The sequence below is a fragment of the Nymphaea colorata genome, chromosome 1 (genome assembly GCF_008831285.2).
Source record: "Nymphaea colorata isolate Beijing-Zhang1983 chromosome 1, ASM883128v2, whole genome shotgun sequence".
In the NCBI taxonomy this organism is placed as follows: Eukaryota; Viridiplantae; Streptophyta; class Magnoliopsida; order Nymphaeales; family Nymphaeaceae; genus Nymphaea; species Nymphaea colorata.
In genome coordinates this window covers 32,829,121-32,850,202 of record NC_045138.2, presented here as the reverse complement: position 1 = coordinate 32,850,202, position 21,082 = coordinate 32,829,121, and the positions used below count along the sequence as shown (strand labels likewise).

The 21,082-nt window shown below is 39.6% G+C and overlaps 1 protein-coding gene across 2 annotated transcripts; it reads left to right on the top strand.

The window, feature by feature from the left end:
- Positions 1–1,154: 1,154 nt before the first annotated feature.
- LOC116267349 (sphingosine kinase 2) lies at positions 1,155–20,113 on the top strand. Of its 2 annotated transcripts, XM_031649041.2 has the most exons (10): positions 1,155–1,599; positions 3,832–3,954; positions 5,401–5,501; positions 6,266–6,338; positions 13,588–13,674; positions 13,888–13,965; positions 14,449–14,519; positions 17,765–18,043; positions 18,764–18,886; positions 19,394–20,113. In XM_031649041.2, the coding sequence occupies exons 1-10, from the start codon at positions 1,284–1,286 to the stop codon at positions 19,589–19,591; spliced, it is 1,449 nt and encodes a 482-aa protein (XP_031504901.1). In that variant the 5' UTR covers positions 1,155–1,283; the 3' UTR covers positions 19,592–20,113. The 2 variants fall into 2 exon arrangements, with proteins under 2 accessions (XP_031504901.1, XP_031504902.1); XM_031649042.2 differs by lacking the exons at positions 1,155–1,599; positions 3,832–3,954 and having other exon boundaries at positions 5,425–5,501; positions 6,263–6,338.
- Positions 20,114–21,082: the final 969 nt, after the last annotated feature.

The following is a 21,082-nucleotide window of genomic DNA, read 5'->3' as shown; positions in this document are numbered from 1 at the left end:
ATGCAAGTCAAAGCAGGAAATAAAGAAATATTTGATGATGACGTCTTAGTGATGGACTAGATGCATAGTCCACCCAAGATAAACAGCATATAGACGACACCATGAATTCCAAAGTCTCCATATAGTGAATAACTAATTCCAACCATCAAACTTGACCTGAGGAAGTGACCATCGTGAGAGTTGGTGATACATTTTGTATGGATTTGATTTTTAAAAAACCATACGATCTCGGAACGAAGAAAAACATTTCGTATCACTAATAAGATGGTTACCTAATTAGAACTCATGAAAATCTCTTTTGGTCACTTCATGAAATAATTTCTGGAAAACTGAAATATTGGCGTCCTGCAAATGGTTCTAAGAGAGAAGGAAGCCGCACTAGATACATTGGTTTTCTTTGTTTTGATTCTAGAGAGGTTCTATGCATACCAAATTTGGTATTTCTCAGTTTACCATGCTCACAGTGGCTCACGACCGCAACGTCTTGCTTCCTGCTTTAGTGCTGTCATACCGATGAGATCTCATAAATTTAATAATCTGAGCTACAATTTCTGCGTCCACTTGTCTTAAAAACGAACGGTCAGAAAAAAAGAGAATACTGATACAAGAATGGAATGGAGATAAATACCCTGATCCGGTGGTAGATCCATCTGCCCTTCAAGCAAAAGCCACCTAGAAGTCAAGCTAATATCACGTCCAGATGCGATCCAACAAACAACCAAGTGAACAGACGAGGAACTCCAGTTTTCCAACTTTTATAGAAAATCAGCTCCACGTTTGCGTAGTTGGAATGGATCGAGATCATGGGTTTCCTCTGATCCAAAAAAGTTGATGGGTCAATATCAGGTCTCAGACCATTTGGTAAAAAATCCGGCCATTGAATACCGTATCAGTCAAATTCAGTTTGAAAGTAATAAACCAAATCTAGATCTAATTATTTACTTTGAACTCGGCGTCGAATTGCCTTAACGAATTTGGTGGATATCTAATTACAATGAATATCGGATCCGTTTTGATCCGTCATTAGGGGTTCGATCGACCTTGTTAGCGTGTCCATGTTGAGGATGCTGGAGCGCGGGTCAGCCATTTTTTCCAGACAAGTATGAGAACGTTGCCAATTTTGCAGAGCGCCGGCTGTCAGGTTTAGAAAAATAGAATAAAAAACCCGCTCCCGCGCGCTCTCCCCTCTTCCTATATAAGTAACGGCAGAAACGGTCGCGGGAGATAAAACGTCTTGTCGTCCTGCGACGAGGAAGAGGACGACCAGAGTCGATCTTCGGCCGATGGCGGACTCGACTCCGTTGATCGCTGAGGAGGCTCTGGTCGACGGGAATCCGTCGACGGTCACGCTCTCCGCTAGCGGCCGGATCGAGTGGCGGGGGAAGTCCAGCGGCTGCCTGTCCGTCGACGCCGACGTGCTGGGCTACGCCGCGGAGGGATCGGCGCTAAGGATTAGGGCTTTCGTCAAGAAGAGCGGCGGGTGCTGTTGCGGACACAAGGAGGTCGTCAGGGAGCGGAGGGACGTTGTTCTGGAGCCTTCCTCCGAGGAGTCGCTCGGTCTATGGTGCGAAAGGCTTCGGCAGTGCATCGATTCTCTCGGTAAGATATTGAATCCGATTCTTTCGATATCTTTGTGCTGTCTTTTAGTTATCTTCATGAAAGTTTCTGTGTTCTTTGCTGGGAATTTAGAGGATCCTTAATCTCGTTTCTTTCTATCGGCAATTTGGATCGCTTTTACGCTATGTATGAAAACTAGATCTTCATTTTTTGCTTGTTTTGTTCCATACTCCCCTTACTAACCTCCGCCCCGGTCGCTACATATTCGGATGACCAGCTTTCTTTTTGGATAATGGAGAGTTTTGATTTTATTTCGCATACAGAATCACTGGTTGTTTTTCAGAAGCTTTTCCATATTCTGTTGGACTTTATGGTTTTTTATTGGATAGGTTTCTTGTTTATTCGGGAAAGGTTGCTTGGAAGTTAGTTCCTTCACGCTTCAAGTTTATGACGAATGTTGAGACAGTAATATTATTATGTGTTATTTTCTAATTTGATTATTTTACAGAAACGTCTCTTAACTTTTAGTGAAATAACACTAATGCACCTAGCCTAAAAAAAACACTCAAATCGGTTTCTTCCATGATATTTTAGTGAAAGGATGCTTGAAATTGAGTAAAATTACATAATGAACCAAGTCTCAAACAATTTCACTGAGATCGGTTTTTTCCGTGATTTATGCCTTCACCGTTCCTAGATGGGTTAAGCAGAACGTGTCTGACGTATTCTTTTTTACTCTCTCTTTCGCATATTCATTTTATAATTTATACTCTTCCAAAGTCGTTTCTGTTTGAAGTTTGAACAAATGGGCCTCTTATTTTGTTCGTCTGGACTGGACCAGTCCTGTTATATTAGGAAAGCTTGCCACTTCAAAAACGTGTCTTACAGCTCAAACTCCATTAATCGAGTTTGAGCTGTGGAAGACGAGAAGAAATAGAAGGAGAAGGGAGAAGGGAAGCTGATGTTCTGTGTGGCTAGCTATGCGTGCAGGGTGCGTTAATATTGTCCCAGGAAGCTTATATTATCCTTGCAAGCATTAAAAGCGACATGTCAGGTTGATTATGTTTTTCAAGTCTGTGCGCAGCGACTGCATCATCTTTTGATTACATTGAGTTTATCTCTTCCCTTAGTTTTTTAGGTGGAATTGAGCCTTCACTAAGAAATGCGTACCTAGTTGTCAAGATCTTGAACAGCAAAAGGTGTAAGACACATAAATATGTCTGTATCCAATAGTTACGACCTCCAGAGTTCCAAAGAGGGACTTGTCCTTGGTTTGTCTGTGGGAAGAGATTTACGTTATTTGGTGACAACTTACAGGGAAAAAGCTTATTGAAAAAGAGCGTGAAACTAATTTTCTGCCCCCAGAATGCACAGCGATTGATATTCTGACGGCTGCTTCTGAAAACTAAAAATTCTGGCATAAGAGGATTATCTAGTAAAAACGTTATTTTTGTCTTTTCCGCATTATTGTGAGGAGTTTGTCAGAAGGGACTAGGGAGCGCATATCCCTGTCAGTATGTGAACAATCAGCGACTTTCCCTTTTTATCCCTGTTTTAGGTGGTTAATCGTGATCAAGAAACTAGAAATTATTACCTCCATGGATGCATTTTATGATGCTCCTTGATGCCACGCTACTGCCTATATAACACATTTCAGTTTTTCTCTAATTTCATTTACGCCTTACTGGCAATGTGGAATCATATGTTTAATAGACTGGTATAGTATCCCAAACAGTGCGCAGAGTAATCACCAAAACTTTTTCCGCAGTGGATGTGCAGAGTTCGTTGTTTTTCCAAATTCAGCAACTAGCACTCAAATGGACAAGTGAAGCTGCATATATTGGACACTTATTGTGAAGGAACATTACTATAGAACACACCTGCGTGTGTTATTCCTGGGCATACTTATCTCCTTGTTTTGCTTTATTTTCTATTGCTTTGTTCTTAAAAACTTTAGTTGTGCTCCAGGAGTTGCCTGGACCCATCCAGATAATATCAGGAGGGACAAAACCGATGTTCCATATCAGGTTCTGGAAAGCAGGAAGTGTAGTGGCAGAATGAGCCCAAAAATGGGACAAATCTGTAGCCCTCATGCTTCTTATTAGTAACTTCTCCTTTCATTTAGATGAATAAACCATAACATGAAGACATGCACAATCTGTAGATGACGTGAAATTTTATTTTATTTTTACTTTTTAACCTTTCCTCAACATAACTTGCTTTAGTTTTTCCTGATTCAATTGACCTAATTTTGTTTATTTGCTATGATCTCAGCACGGCCTCAAAATCTGCTCATTCTTGTTAACCCTTATGGTGGAAAAAAGTCGGCATCAAAGATCTTCCAAAAGGAAGTTGCACCACTGCTTGCTGCTGCTGATGTTAAATACACTCTTGAAGGTACTTTTTCATTCTTGGAGGCCTGCAGATTTGCTTCATGAGTTTTTAAGTGATCTTATGTAAAACAGTAAAAGGTATGTTATTTGAGAGAAAAAAAAGGCATGCTGACCATCATTGACTGCAACCTTAGCAGAAGAGGCTGCATTCCTTGGGGACATTAATTATGTAAAATAGGGCTGCATTAGTGGTTGGTTGATCAACAATCACCAAAGCCAAAAACAAAACTTTTGATGGATATTTTAGGGATTCACAACAAAATGATGAAATTGAATTACTATTTCCTAGGCGGTAAAGTGGTGGAAACAAGTGGAACCTTTCCGCAGCCTATCGGTTGACTGCTTGCAATGGATTGGAGGAGGATTTCTAGTGAATCCTCCCTCTCAAAGAATTAAAGGTTAACTTCTTAATCATGTGTGGATAATGAACATTTTGATTTTAGAGTCTAAATATACGCATGAGCACACACCAAATTGTCTGAAACAGTGAAAGGCCTGAATGAAATTATGAATGTCAAGTAAAATTTAATTATTGTAGTTCAGAAGCAATTCATCAAAATTTCTTCTACATGCCTAATTTGGTGCACAGATTTGAACTTAAAGCTAGTAAACCACAACTAAGCAGCAGCCTAGGGTTGCCTAGGCCCTGGGCGCTACCTTCTCGGCTAGCTTGGGCTACCTACTGCCCAAGTGGCAAAATGTCTTAAAAAACATTTTTTTCCCCTTTTTGACTTTTTGCTAATATTGATACTTTGCTTTCCTTTTCTATTCATATTTTTTCTTTTCCTTATCTTTTTTCACCTTCTTCCTCTTTTTTTTTTCTTTCATCTACTGTTTCTAGCCCACCTAGGCCTTTTGGAAGGTCTAAGGGTGTACACGTGATCTTACAGAAAGATATGAAAATTTAGGATCTTATTGAGGAAGGTTTTAGTTATTGTTTTTGCTGTTGGTATGCATTACTATAACCACTACAATTATTTTGAACTGATGTTTTATTCTCGATTGCCAAATCCGTTCTATTAGCATTCTGTTGTTGGTAAATGCCTTTAGTTCCCAAAAAGGACAAGAATTTTCTTGTTCATAGTTGGTTCTTAGTTACTCTCTCATTAAAAAAGGCAAATTTTCTGTCCACCCGAATATCCTTCGGTAGTGTTTCTCATGTCATACATGCTTAATTTTAAGATAGGTTCCCTATGTGCTGGCGTTCAGACCTATGCATATGATTTCAAGAGCCAGTTTTCTGCCACGATGATGTCTGCAGCTCTCATCATGCTTCATGTATTTAACCACTTTCATGTGCTTTTCTGCTGTTGAAGGTTCTGTATGATTATATCATGTCTTTGTTTGTCTCTGACAGCCCTGTGGCATGTGAAAGTCCTTCAATTATTTGAATGTCATGCTTCCTTTTCCATGTTATCCTTCATGTCTTGACTCTTTTTGTTTCTCATAGAAACTCAGTACCGATTTCATGCGAAGGAGATTGCACATGCTTTAGATATTTCGAAGTATGATGGCATTGTCTGTGTTAGTGGAGATGGTATCATAGTGGAGGTATGCAGTCTTGTCACAACATTTTGGTTCTCCATTCTATGATGATTTTCTTCATAAAGTGCTAAATGTATCTGATATTTTGATAATGCCTTCTGTATATCGTCATATATCTCAAGGTGATATTTGCATATTCTTGTCTAGTTGAAGGAGGTCTTTATTTATCTTACAAATAGTATCCAAATGATAATAGGAAGCACTCTTTCAGTCTTTCTTTATTCTCAATTCATATTAAATTTTGTATTTTAAGTTCGAAACTTCGAACATTACTATTTGTCTAATTGTAATTTTTGTATGACAGATATGATTGAGATTATTTGTTAAAATTACGTTAAGCATAGGATTGATAGAATCCTTGAATTCACATGTCACCAGCATTTGTCATTCCCCTCTGTGTTCCTATTATGTTGAACTTTTCTTCAAAAGTATATTTGGAGGAAACTTTTTCTTTCAAATTTTCAGCCTTTGGATTCTGTTGTTATACCGCAGATATACACAAATATAATGCACACAGACAACCACTTTTTTCAAAGAATTTAGTAAAAAAATAGAAATTTACTGAGTCAAGAACCAATGTTAGAAAATATTGAATATTAACTTTGACAATGTTACTGCTTTGAGGTAATCTTTTATATCCAAAGTTTTCTTGTCATGCCATCCGCCTGCTTCTTCCACATTTTGTTTTAAAAGTTCCACTACTAGTTAGAATTTTATAGGTTGTCTTGTTATTGACTTCTGCATCACTATGAATTGTGCCTGTATAGTAGGTAATAAATGGTTTGCTCGAAAAAGAGGATTGGCCTACAGCTATAAAGATGCCTATTGGAATAATCCCAGCAGGTGCTCATTCTTTATTCCTTCCGTGTTCCGATATAAATCTTCCTCTTCTCATAGATATTCACAGCAAAAAAGCAATGAATTTTTGTGTATTATTTTTGTGCTTGTTTCTCTTGTTCATTTTTGTAAACCTTTACTCATTTTGTAAATGTTTGTTTACAACTGGAGATTCGATCCAAAACTGTAGTGTCTGTATATATATATGAAATTCTTGCAGATGTGTATGAAAATGTTACAACATTTTCAATTGTTTTGTCATTTTATTTTCAATATGGTGTCCCACCATGCAGATCCAGCAGTTCATAACTTGCCCTTATCAATGACAAGGACTTAAAGATGTTATGTGCAGCTAGCATATTGTGTCCAATTGTATTGCAACAACTTCCATCGTCCAAATCAGCACAATGTGCACGCCAGATACTGTCCAATAGATTGTAGATTCATGGCGGTCTGAGTGCTAAGCATAGGCATAAATATTGCTGATATTTTGAAGACATCATAATTTTATCTCCAAAACGAGGAAAATGTTTTTATTGGGAAAATATCATGATATTTTCAAAATACGACCAAAAATAAATTTCTCATGAACAAATCCTCTTTCAACTGCATGTGCCTTTTGTAGTTTTAAAGAAAGAAAGTGTTAGGGCTGTAGAAACACACACCAAGATGGAGAGAAAGAGAAGGAACACACAATATACGTGGAAAACCTCAAAGAGAGGTGAAAAACAACGGAGAAGCTCTAACCTAGGTGCACAACCGCAACCCTAGGAGAGAGAAAATGTTATTCCACTTAATCAACAATTACACCATAAGTGGGATTAAATAAGAGGGAAAAACGCCTAGGGTACCGAGCCACTCTCGGTACCCGTGCCCATGGGACCGGGTCTGGATCCAGACCCGGTTCCCTATACATGATATGTTAACACTCCCCCTCAAGCTTGGCATACATGTCAAACATGCCAAGCTTGCTTACATTTTTCTCGAATTGAGATGTACATAAGGCTTTGGTTAGAACATCTGCAATTTGATCTTCAGACTTCATATAAGGTAGGATCAACTCCTTTGAATCTATGCGTTCCCGTATGAAGTGGCGATCAATCTCCACATGTTTAGTTCTGTCATGCAGAACGGGATTATTCGCAAGATTAATTGCAGACTTGTTGTCGCAGTACATCCTCATCTTCTCTTCTGTTTCAACACCAATATCTGTTAGGAGAATCTTTAACCATAACATTTCTGTAACTCCCATAGCCACAGCCCTGTATTCAGCCTCAGCACTGGATCTAGAGCAAACTTCCTGCCTCTTACTTCTCCATACAACCAGGTTACCTCCCAGAAAGATGCAGTACCCTGTGGTAGACCTCCTAGTATCAGTACATCCGGCCCAATCTGCGTCAGAGTATCCTTCAATATTAAGTTGGTCTTGCTGAGTATAGAGTAATCCTTTTCCTGGGTTATTCTTTAGGTACCCCAACACTCTTTCTGCACTCTTCCAGTGACAATCAGTAGGAGCATGCATAAACTGACTCAACACATTCACAGCATAAGTAATATCAGGGCGAGTAAGAGTAAGATAGATGAGCTTACCAACCAGCCTCTGATACCGCCCTTTTCCTTCTTCATCTAGAATGTTGCCAGTTTTGATGCTTATCTTTGTACCAGACTCCATTGGAGTTTGAAAGGGTCTGCATCCAAGTTTGCATGTCTCCTTTAGAAGATCCAGAGTGTATTTCCTTTGGCTCATAACCAGCCCTGTCTCTGACCGAGCAATCTCTATCCCCAGAAAGTACCTTAGTTTACCCAAATCTTTAAGATCAAATTCAGCAGCTAACCTCTCCTTCATCTTCTTTTTCTCTTCTTCATCGTCACCTGTGACTATCATATCATCAACATACACAAGAAGAAGACTCACCAGGCCATCTCTCTGCTTAATGAATAGGGTGTGATCACCATTTCCCTGTTTGTATCCATTTGTCTTCATCACTATCCTCAGTCTTTCAAACCATGCTCTAGGAGACTGCTTTAATCCATACAAGGCTTTCTTAAGATGACAGCATTTTCCGCTTTGAACATATCCAGGAGGCATACTCATATAGACCTCTTCTTCTAGATTGCCATTCAAGAATGCGTTCTTAACATCAAGTTGATCCATGCTCCACCCTTTTTTCACGGCAAGTGCTAATATGACCCTCACAGTTTTCAGTTTGGCAACAGGGGCAAAGGTTTCAAGATAATCAATACCATATTTCTGGCTGAACCCCTTTGCAACAAGCCGTGCCTTATACCTTTCCACAGTACCATCTGGTTTGTACTTCACATTGAACACCCACTTTGAACCAACTAAATGAGTCCCTTTGGGAATATCCACAACTTCCCAAGTGTCATTCTTTGCCAAGGCATTCATCTCCTCTGTCATGGCCTGTAGCCATTTAGGATCCTCTCTAGCATCTTCCACACACCTGGGAATAACAGACTTAGACAAGGATGTTATAAAGCATTTGTAATCCTTACTCAATTTCGCATAAGAGACAAATCTCTGAATAGGATGAGAAGTGCAAGACCTGGTGCCCTTGCGCAGGGCTATAGGAAGCTCTTCATTGATTAGACTTGGGTCATCCGGGGAGCTCACAGGATTGGGATTGGTTACATCAACATTTTCAATCACATCTGTCTTCTTCCTTCTGTACACCTGGCCAAACAAATGATCACGGGCTGTAGGCTGATTATCAACAAGACCCTCGTCCATGTGACGGTCTCTATCATCTCTGACTGTGTCTGCCACACTGTCACTGGCCTTGTAATCCAAGAAATCCGTAAACTGAATCAACTGATTTGAGGAATACTCTTCACTACTGTGTCCTAGATACTCCCCCTGAAGAGGATTCACATGAAAGTATGCCTCATGTTCATGGAAGTTGACGTCCCGGGAAACATAGACTTTAGAGGTGGTAGGATCAACACATTTGTATCCCTTCTGAGTGGAGGAATACCCCAGGAAGACAACCTTGACAGACCGAGGATCAAGTTTCTTGAGGGTGGGACTATGGTCATGAACAAAACAGACACACCCGAACACCCGAGGCCAGGGATTCTGAGAAGGCCAAAGCATAGAGTACGGGGAATGGCCCTGCAACACACGGGTAGGCATACGGTTGATAAGGTGGGCACTAGTGAGAAGCGCATCACCCCAGTAGCGCTTGGGAACCTGTCGATGGAACAGAAGAGCCCGGGTAACATCAAGCAAATGGCGATTCTTTCGTTCAGCCACGCCATTTTGGGGAGGTGTGTAACTACATGACGTTTCATGGACAATACCCTTGCTCTTCAAGAAATCATCTAGGGATTGAGAGACATACTCTCTAGCATTATCGGTGCGAAAAGCTTGGACAGACGTCTGAAACTGAGTCTCAACAAAGGCCACAAAATTTTTGACAATAACAGGAACTTCACTACGTTCTTTCAACAGATACACGAACGTACAACGGGAGTAATCATCAATAAGGGTCATAAAGTAATGAAAACCACGACAAGTGGGTACTCCCGAAGGACCCCAAACATCAGAATGAACCAAAGCAAATGGACGAGTGGTTTTATTGAATGAAATAGGGTACGAGGCCCTAACATGTTTAGCTAACTGACACACTTCACAGGTGAAGGAGTCCATGGAAACAGAATGAAACAAACTAGGAAACAACTTCTTAATCAATGGAAACGGAAGATGACCAAGCCGCTCGTGCCATCGCATAATAGTAGATCTGTCTTCCATGCCTGACAACTGTCCACTAGTGGCTGAAATAAGAGCGGACGCAACCTGCACAGGCAGTCTGTAGAGTCCATCAATAGCCGAACCAATCCCAATCTTTTGCCCCGTCACCAAGTCCTGCAGAAAACACCGATCAGCAGAAAAGATCAGATTACAGTTGAGCTCTTTAGTAATACTGCTGACAGATAACAAATTCACAGGAATATTGGGAACATGAAGAGCATTATGAAGACAGTATTTATTTAACAAGGACAAACTCCCTTTTCCAGCCACAGAGATAGAAGAACCATCAGCCATAGATACACGTTGCTGTCCCGAAGACAATTTGTATTCTTGGAACATCTTAGGGTCCCCTGTCATATGATGCGTAGCACCACTGTCAACAATCCAATCACCATGTGAGGAATTACCTTGGTCACTAGTGGCCACGAGAGCTTGGGCTAACTTAGCCCCCTCAGACGTGGAAGTATCCTCCTGAGTAGTAGACAGCCGGCTGATATACGCTTGCAGTTCTTTGATTTGATCGGAGGAAAGCTTAGATTTGGCAACATTTGAAGGACTACTCTGACTAGGCTCAAGCACAGAAGGACTCCGGCGGCTAGAAGGAGGACGACCCCGGACAAGCCGCCTCTCAGGATGAAGATCCCAACAAAAATCAACAGAATGTCCTGATTTGTTGCAATGGCTACACCGCCGAACAGGACGCTGTCCAATCCCAGAAGCACGACTAACAAAGGCTGAAGGAGAACTCCCCTGACTGGTGTCAATATGCATCACCTGTCGACGCTGTTCCTCAGATTCCACACGGGCATACACCTCTTCAATTCCGGGGACCTCGTCACAATTGAGAATTTGGCTCCTAATGGATTCAAATTCATCGCGTAACCCTCCGAGGAAAAGAAACGTCCGATCCATCCACTCTTTGTCCCAGTACAAGGCATGATCAGACCCACAGTGCCAGTCATCATTCACATGGTAGTCAAGTTCCTCCCACTTAGTCTTTAGGGCTGCAAAGAAAGCGGCTACAGACAAGTCACCCTGTTTAAGAGAGTATATGCTACGTTTGATTTGGTACGTACGCAATACTCTCTTCTTACGGCCATACATCCGTGCAAGCACAGTCCACATGTCGTAGGCAGTCGATTTACGCAAGATCAAAGGCTGAATATCTGCAGAAACAGAACTAATAATCCATACTTTAACCTGACTATCTTCCAACGTCCAAGTAGCCCATCGCGGATCGGTTTTTGAAGGTGCAGGCTTCTCCCCAGTGATGTAGGGCAGGCGACCACGACTGGTTATCCCAATTTCTAGGGCAGCCGACCAAGAGAGATAGTTATCCTTGTTCAGCCGGATGGAGGTGACTTGAACAGGCAAGATCTCGCTCTTGGTATTGCTGCCCGAGTCTAGGGCATCATCGATCTTGAGGGACATCTCCTCGGCCATCACAATCACCAAGGAGAAAGAATACCCAGCACCAGAGACGACAAACAAGAGGCAGCGGCGCTGGACGGCGGCGGTGCGGGAGAGAGCGACGGCGGTGGGCAGCGGTGGCGCGGGACGGCGGCGGCGCTGAAGTGGGCGACGGCGGCGCTGGACAGCGGCAACGCAGCAGAGAACAACCGCGCTGGACGATGGCGGTGCAGCTGGACGGTGGCGGCGCAGCTGGCAGCGCTGGACGGCGACGACAAACAGCAGCGGCAAAAAACGGCGGAAACACGACTATCACACCAACGATCTCTCACGCGTTGGCTCTGATACCATGTAGAAACACACACCAAGATGGAGAGAAAGAGAAGGAACACACAATATACGTGGAAAACCTCAAAGAGAGGTGAAAAACCACTGAGAAGCTCTAACCTAGGTGCACAACCGCAACCCTAGGAGAGAGAAAATGTTATTCCACTTAATCAACAATTACACCATAAGTGGGATTAAATAAGAGGGAAAAACGCCTAGGGTACCGAGCCACTCTCGGTACCCATGCCCATGGGACCGGGTCTGGATCCAGACCCGGTTCCCTATACATGATATGTTAACAAGGGCAAAGAAATGTAAAGAAAGGGCACTGTTGAAACTTTTGTCATCAGAAACTTGAACTTTTACTTTGAAACTTGTTTAGGCACTTACTAATCTTTGACTTTTGTGTTTTGTTGATAACTTGGTGAGGCATCATGAGTCTGAGTTGTATGCCTGACTTGTGGATGTGTGGTGTGTATCGTTGTTTAGTTGCTAGTTGTTATTAATCGCTTGTTACTTGTTTGTTAGTTGTTGCACAACTTGCAGGCTACTTGTTTAGTTAACAAATTCTTACTCATTTACTAGTTTATCTTTTAATTCTTATGTTCAATTTTTCACTATATCACACTGGTGTGGGGTGTGAATACTACACACACACACACACACACACACATATATATATATATATATATATATATATTTATTTATTTATTTATTCAATACTGCTGCATGCTGGATGAGCTATGTATCCATGAATGATTTGAAAAAAAGAATAGTAGATTGTTTGTTGCCGCACCCGAGCCACACCTGCACCTGCATCCTTGAAAAGTCCATGTTACTTAAGCTTTTCAATTGTTTTATTTTTTTATTGAAGTTTTAGATTCTTCTTTTTCACTTTTTTGAAACTCCTGAGCTCTTTACAAGGGAAACAACCTTGAGGAAAGTACCCGAGAAAGACCTCTTTGATAAGATAGAAGAATTTTATTTGTGGCTTTGGCACTAAGAAACTTAGTTATTGAAGATTAGTATTTCATGTTGGGACACAGGTATGAGACATAGGTGTTTATGTGATTAAGTGTGAAAATATTATTTTACTTGTAAATGAACAGTTTGTGGGAAATTTTGGCACGGAGTAATCCAGGCATGTATATGTGGTAATTTTCAAAGGTTGTGCATTATATTGCTAGCATAGTCACAACTATCATTAGCCTTTGGAAATATCATGATATTTTTAGCATTTTGAAGCTATTTGATACATCAGCAGAATATTTTGATATTTTCAAAAACATTGTCAGAAAAATATCATGGTAATATTACAAGTCCTTTTCTAGGAAAAACATATATAGTACACATATACATTTACTTTCTTTCATAACGAAAAGCTCTTTGTTGAACATGTCAAAGTTTTTTGTAAGAAAAATAGTTGAAACTCATTCTTTTGTAATTGTTTTCTTTTATCTTCTTGATATTTTTAAACTATTTGAATTTCCTAGATTTCCCGAAGAAAACAAAATTTTAGAAAAGCTTAAAAACTTCCTGACAGTTTCTACGAGCTTTTATCTTCTTGATATTTTTAAACTATTTGAATTTCCTAGATTTCCCGAAGAAAACAAAATTTTAGAAAAGCTTAAAAACTTCCTGACAGTTTCTACGAGTGGCAGTTTTACATTGATTTCAAGTGTTTTTGAAAGTTAAAGTAGTTAAGTTTCTTCTACTATCTATGTTACCTTATTTTAATTTGCTATCCAGGTTCAGGAAATGGCATGGCAAAATCTCTATTAGATTCAGTGGAGGAAGCTTGTGTAGCATCAAATGCTACTTTTGCAGTTATTCGAGGTCATTATGCGTTCTTCTCATTTGTTCTTGCGGAATCTCTAGAAAATATAAAAATATGCAATTCTCCATATTCATTCTTGTTTCTATCCTTTTAGTACTTAACTATGATAGGTTTCAACTCCTTCATTGCTGATTGGAGTTCCTCACATGGCTCGTGTAAAGAATAAACGATGAGGCATGACATAGTTGTTTTCGCTTATGTCTGTGATTCAGGCCATAAGCGTGCACTTGATGTTGCTACTGTCTTGCAAGAGGAGACAAGGTTCTTCAGCGTCTTGATGCTGTCATGGGGTATGCATACAGAATTTTGTCATTATAGGGATTCAGATGTATTCTTTCTTCCATTGTGACAAATATCATTCTTTAGTTCTTACAGGTCAAGTTTTTCCTCAGGTATTAAGCGAAAAGTTAGTTTTCTCGTGAAAATCTCAAGGCTTAAAGGTGTTCACTAATTTTCTTACAAAAACATTGATCTAAAAAATCCAAAACAATTATTAAAATATTAAAACAAACAAAGCTTAAATTTTTTTAAAAATATTCTTTTTGAAAAAATCGTGACAATATGATAATTTCTTTCAGCTGATTCTTTCTGAATATTCTGCTTTTTCTCATGATTTTCAATTTTGTTTATTTTCCATTTTAACTGCAATATTTTGAAAAAAAATCTGATAATTGTGACAATCGCCTATTTCATTTGCATGCACAGCAACTTCATAATTGTGTGCAACTAGTACCCGTTAAATTCAGTGGTAAGTAGGCTCATGGCTCATGCAGGTATCGTGGCGGACATTGACATTGAGTCTGAGAAGTATAGATGGATGGGCGGTGCTCGAATTGACTTTTATGTAAGTCTAGTACTACTACTTTCCTTAGGAACTGAACTTCGAAAAATTATGAGTGAATAGCTTGATAAGTATGCTTCTCTGATCTCTCATTTTTGCACATCGAACTTGGATAGTATATTTGGAAATTTGTAACTGGATCTTAGTTCCTTCCTTGTTTTTTATTTCATCACGTGGCTGTAAATGCTTCTTGGGCTGTTTGGTCATATGCTCTTTATAAGCTCTATTTAGAACGCAAATTGCTTGCACAGCATATGAAAATTTCCATAAAAGGTTTGAAGCTAATCTAATGTAGTAGATAGAAAGAATACATGGAACTTCTTTAGGACCTCTTTTCTACTTTGTAGTGGACCACTTGTTACATTTTACATTCAACAGGTTGTAAGTTCAATCAGGTTATGACCCTGGTGAGCATGTCTACTGGGGAAGTTATTAAAAAGTTCAAACTTCAAACATCTTTGTCAAAAAGCAATTTGTTTGGCTGGTTACATATATGCATATCAATCCATAGAAAATAATAAATATTCTTGAGAAGAACATGCTACTTCTATTCCTAGAATATATCTTAGAAATTGAAGATCAGACATTTGGAAATTCGTCCTTCAGATCTCTCCTGATACGTACAATGGCAATCTTGTCACTACTTGTAAGAATTATATTATCAAGATATAGGAGTAGAATAACATACCTGCAGTAGTCATTTAGGTAAAGATAGCTGTACCAGACTAACAAAATTTGAAGTTTAGAGACTTAAATAAGTTAAATATATCAAACTAAGATTTAAGATCTTTTTTTTATCTCATAGGGCTTTCCTCAAGCCAAGAGTCTTACCATTAGAAAGCCTCTTCTGAGGATGGGGATCCATGTAAACTTCTTCATTCAATTTGTCATTTAAAAAGAATTCTTTTAGATCTACTTGGCACATATCTCAACCCTTTATAGAAGTTTCGGCTGTAAAAGGTTAAACTGGTGTATTCAAAAGTTTCCTCATAGCGTAGTCTATATTGCTAACTATACCCCCTGGCAATCAGTAGGGTCTGATATTTTTCTAAAGAGCCATCACACTTTAGTTTGAGTTTGTATATTCGTCTATATTATATGAAATTCTTCCTTGAGGCAAAATCAAAAAATTCCCAATATGAGTTTTTCTTCTAGCGCTTTTAGTTTTAGGTTCATAGTCTCTACCCAAATGATAATTGAAGTCTACGTTATATAGTTTGATGAGTTCATTTTGAGGGGGCAATCACATTATTTGTATTTATGGAAGAATTAAAGAGAAATCAAGTGTATGAAGGTAGACCTCATGAAGAATGAGTATAACGTGTAATACCTAAGTCACATGAGTAAGTGGGATGCCAAGCATTCCCATGCTGGTAACCCATTTTCCTGACACGGATGCAGCTGACCATGTCGGTACATTTTGGATCGGGTTTGGACCAAACCCGATCCAAAACATTAACGGTTAAAACTCAGAAAAGGAAAATGACTGCCCTTCTGTCAGTTCCCGTTCAGGGAGAGAGAGATTAGGAGGAAGGTCGAGAGAGAGAGAGAGATTAAGGAAGAGGGTCACCAGCTCGTGAGAGAAAGCACATCCAGCTAATCTGCGATGCATTCAACTCAGATTTTCAATGTTGAGAGGATGGGAAAAATAGATGCCTTTATATTTCATATATATGCTTTCCTTCACAAACCACAGACCCACACACACACAACCTGCCGCACCTCCATACCCATATTTTTTTAATATTGCCATGTCCAACTCTATACCTCAGCTGCACCCATGCCCGTATCCGCATTCATGTGACCTTTTCTAGCACAGATCTGGAAGCAGCAGCAAGGATCTTCTTAAATCAGCCATAGCTTAGATAACACGAAAATTTGAAGCTTCGCCTAATTACAAGTTAGACAGCTTCAACAATGCTGTCACAAAATAATCTCTCACTTAAAATGTCACACAGATAACCATGAAAGGTTTAAGGAATATATCTTAGAAAGTAACAAGACTTTTTGTTGTATTGTAGAATCTATAGGAAGATGCATAATTAATACAAGAGGAGAGGTCCTCTTATTTACAAAACAAGGACTGGTCTGTGTGGTGATGTTTAAAAAAATTTGGGTGCATGTGTACTAAGAATGCATGTATAGCTATTTCCTAGCCTTATTGTCCATAGTCTATATTTTCTTCCGTTTCGACTTTTTTAGTCATATACATTTTTTGTAAACGAACGTTTTCAGTAATAGTCTAGGACTCTAGACGTTCATATTACTTGAGGGCAGATAGAGAGAGAGAGAGAGCATTGGAGCAAAGCTTGCTAGAGAGAACGTCTGGATGTTACCGGTCATTGGAGTTGCTGCTGGAGGAAGGCGCTTGAGGGTTGGTACTCAACGGGAATAGGTTCGACTGAAATGGACGAAATGGGTTCGATCAAACCCTTATCCCCATTTCCGTGTAGTTTTTTTTTTTTCTTCTTTTATTAAACTAAAATGATCGTGGAGCCAGGTGCGGCTGACTTCACCCAAGCCGCGGTGACCGCATCTCGCACCACATTGGATCCGAGTTTTAGCACAGAAATGACACGTCCATTTTAAATGGGTCTAACCATTTGATGCTTCCGATGGCTATAACATTAATTACAGTAATGCCCTTCTAGAATTGTCGTTATTATATAAAGAGATTAAAAAACATATTTTTGCATAAAAAAGTAATAAGTATTACGTTAAGATATATACAAGTACATATGTCGATACCATGTACATATATTGACATCCAAAACTGCCCCAAGCAGCCAGCCACGGCATATACTGACCTACTGCTTGGCCTACTTTTTGGCATAAAAAATAGCTATAAATCGACAAAGTAGTATTCAGAATCAAGTGTATATGTCCATTACTCTCTCAAAAATTGTTCAGCAAGTGATTATTCCTGAGTCCTTCCCAAATATCATATGCTACTTGAATTGTTCTTTGTGTGTGTGTGCTTAATGCTTTATTTCCCTTTACTGGAGATTTACCTCTTCCCTTGTCACCTTTTCTATTTTTAGAACAAATCCATATTGGTTTGATATTCGGCCTATCTTTGAAATTGCCTTCAGCTTGCAATTGTCTCTAGATGCTGAATCAGTCAAGGAAATCTGGAGCCCAGCTCCAGGTTGACTATAAATGCGAACATATTGAACCATATCCATTGGCACTGATGTTTGCTGACCAAACGGCAATTTGATTAGTAAGCTTGTTCATGTTGCTTGCAGAGCATCGTAAGAATGATTGACTTGCGACACTACAATGGACGTGTATCTTTTGTTCCAGCACCTGGATATGAAGTTTACGGTAATCCTGTCAGTGAGCAAGAAGAATCTCTTAGTCGCCTTAATAGTTTGTCCAAAAGTGAAAAACAGTGCGCCTACTTGGGGCCTATGTGTTCTTTTGAACCTCAGGAATGGAGAACTTATGATGGGCCATTCATTTCTGTTTGGCTACACAATGTCCCTTGGGGAAGCGAAACTGTTATGCCAGCACCTGATGCCAAGGTTATTCTTTTCCTCCTTTTTTCTGCTATTATTATAAAGCATCCAAAATTTATGTTTTGTTCATTAGAGACAAGCAAACTTGGAATCTGCTAAACATGGTTATTTTTCATAAGGGCAGCATGCCCCTGCCAACCTATAATGACATTGGTATTGGTAGTGACCTATAATGACATTGGTATTGGTAGTGACCTATAATGACATTGGTATTGGTAGTTCACAGGTATAGGTTAGGTTGGCTTCAGTTGATCTCCATTCTAGTTCTGAACCGCTTACTTATTACCTGAAATAGAAGAAACTTTCACCTAATTTTAAAAGTTTCATAAAAGGATGTTTTTATTCACTTGCCTTTTGTATGTGCACACTCCACACACATGTACTCATCTAGTATTTGTTCAAATTAAACATTTTTTCTCCAAAATATGTAACTCTGTACAGATGCATATAGGTATAGTTGTGTATATAGGGTAAGCATGGTGCATTTGTATTTCTATATCTTGTTCACCATTTTAGAAATTCCATCTCTTGATCTATGCACCTTGTACCTATTTGTCGTTGCTTGGAATTATTAAGGTTAATGTTAGAAAATTATTTCCACAGCGATCATATAATTGACTATTGTTTAGATTTTAAAGTAAGCACTGGAGCTGAGTGCAACGTTTTATTGCTCACCTTGTTGCCTTGTACTCAATGTTTTTAATGCTGCTTTCATTGGTTATGCAGTTCTCAGATGGCTACCTGGACCTGATCTTGGTTAGGGACTCCCCAAAATTGGCATTGATAGAAACAATGGCAAAGCTAAGTGATGGAGGCCATGTTAAGTCTCCACATGTCCTATATCTAAAGGTAAACATTTCTTTATGGTGCATGTACCTACTGGCTTTCTTCCGTCTATTGGCTTATGTTCAATGGTCAATCCCTGCGTTACAGTTTGTCATAATTGATGCCCGTTCATGGACATCATCAAATAAAGAAATCATGCTAATAATTGTTGAGCAGTGTTAGATGTACAAAAAACGAGAATCTTTATCTACGATGGCCAGACTTGCAACCGATGTGGCAGCAGAGGTTTGATATTTCACGATGCCATTGAATCCCCTTTTTGTAGGATAGCATGGGGAATGAATGAGAGATACAGAAAACTAGATCACATCGTTGCCAAAAAAAGGACTTTCACTACTTCGGGTTCCAATGGACAGGGGTTATCTGTACTTTGACTAAATAAAAGTTTGAACCGAAGATGTAACAATTAGAGCACTTGAGTTTTCCCTTTTATGCCTGACTTTTCCCGTTTCCTTTTATGATCATCCTTTTGTCTCAGGCATCTTGACAAATCCCTCGTGCTGTGTGTAGGTAAAGGCTTTCTATCTGGAGCCAGGACAGCGAGCAAATGAAACAGACAAGGGGGGTATAATTGATTGCGATGGTGAAGTCCTGGCCAGAGGTCAAGGAACGTATAAATTTGGGCAGCAACAAGACCTTATGGCTTATGGCCCTCCCATATATATGACCGTGGACAAGGGTTTGGCCACTTTGTTTTCTCCAAAATGACATTCAAGTTATTTGGTTATCTGTGGGACAAGCTTCGGTATCTGGGACTGCAAACTCAAGACCTGACGGTTCACATGTATTCAAGAAAACACAATTTCCTGCAGAATCTTTCTGTGAAGCAGTTCTAAGTTAGTCACCCTGATCTTGAAGGATTAGCGCAACACACACTAGTTGTGCCTCTGAATTGCATGATATCATCTGTATGTGATGATACATGGGAATTCAATGATATACTGACAGTTTAATTCGGAGGGCCCTCTGCTGGCCTATTTGGCAATAGAATTTCATGTTGAGTTGTAGCACACGGTGATGGTCGCCTGCCATCAGCTGCACCACCACACGGCTCCCACTTTCTCCATCCTCTATCTGTAATCTTGAGTGCTTTCTTTTTATGAAATTTGCATGTGGGTACTGATTCCTCTTCATTCATTGGGGATCTATTTTACCTTCCCTCAGTTGGCTCTGTCTCTACTTTCTGGCTGGTTTCTCAATTTGAATAAAATGTCATTTTTTCAGTGTAAATAGATGTCTCTAAAACTCTAGTTGATTTGAGATGTGGGATTGATCAAAATTTGTATCTAGGCCTTTGGTGAGAAAGGTATAGAGTAGTCCATATACGTTGTTGCTTATCTTGGTTTCCAGTTTGGAAAGCCATGTTTTAACTTGCATTGTTTTTCAGTGCCTACTATTATGCAGATGGCGTCTGCGTCCCAGAACGAGGGATAGAGAGAGAGAGAGAGAGAAAGTGCGAGGTGTTTCTGTGTGCCCCGATGGATACTGATTCACTGAATTAATTGACTCCTTCGTCTTGAAGGCCTTAAGCTAGTACACCTAGTCAGACTAGAAACTTTTCGCTATTCGCATGCACTTCATGCATAGGAAGGTAACAGTTTGCGAGGTCTCACTGAACTTCAGCCGTCTGGACTGGGATCCGGATACGTGTGGCCTTGTATGAGTTATCTCAGGTACGTTTTACACTGCCCGTGGAAACCTTTACTCCTCGCTTTGGAAGGTTTGCCCAGGTCAATTGTCATTCAATATTCATAGACGTCGGGCCAGGCTGGCCCAGTCCCATTGGCGGCCGCAATCTGGTGATGTTAAAAAACCGTCCAAGCAGTCGACCCGATAATAATTTTGTGGGGTTGGACGTTTAGTAGCTACTTTTTGAACTGGGCGGATTCAATTCAGAGTATATCTTTCTTTTTTTTATTTTGGCTTCATTTAGCATAATGTGGAAAAAAAAATATAAATAGCAAGGATATGGTGTATGGAAAAAAAAAAAAAAAGACAACAAAAATCGAAAACATTGTTTTCCTAATTGATTTACAAATGACAAAACAAAATGAAAATGTATGGTGATAAAACAGTACTTGAAGGTTGAGCAAACCCAATTACTCTTTCAAGTTTGGTCAAATATTTTGTCCGGAACAAGTGGGTATCTGGCCAATTGTCCATCTTATCCTGTCAAGTTGAATAATGGACTGTCCATCT

Bases quoted from the DNA above. Each gene is read 5' to 3' on its own strand.
- LOC116267349 (XM_031649041.2), top strand. From the start codon at position 1,284: ATGGCGGACTCGACTCCGTTGATCGCTGAGGAGGCTCTGGTCGACGGG. The intron at 13,675-13,887 runs GTCATTATGCGT...TCTGTGATTCAG, and splicing joins TACTTTTGCAGTTATTCGAG to GCCATAAGCGTGCACTTGAT. The intron at 18,044-18,763 runs GTTATTCTTTTC...TTGGTTATGCAG, and splicing joins TGCCAGCACCTGATGCCAAG to TTCTCAGATGGCTACCTGGA.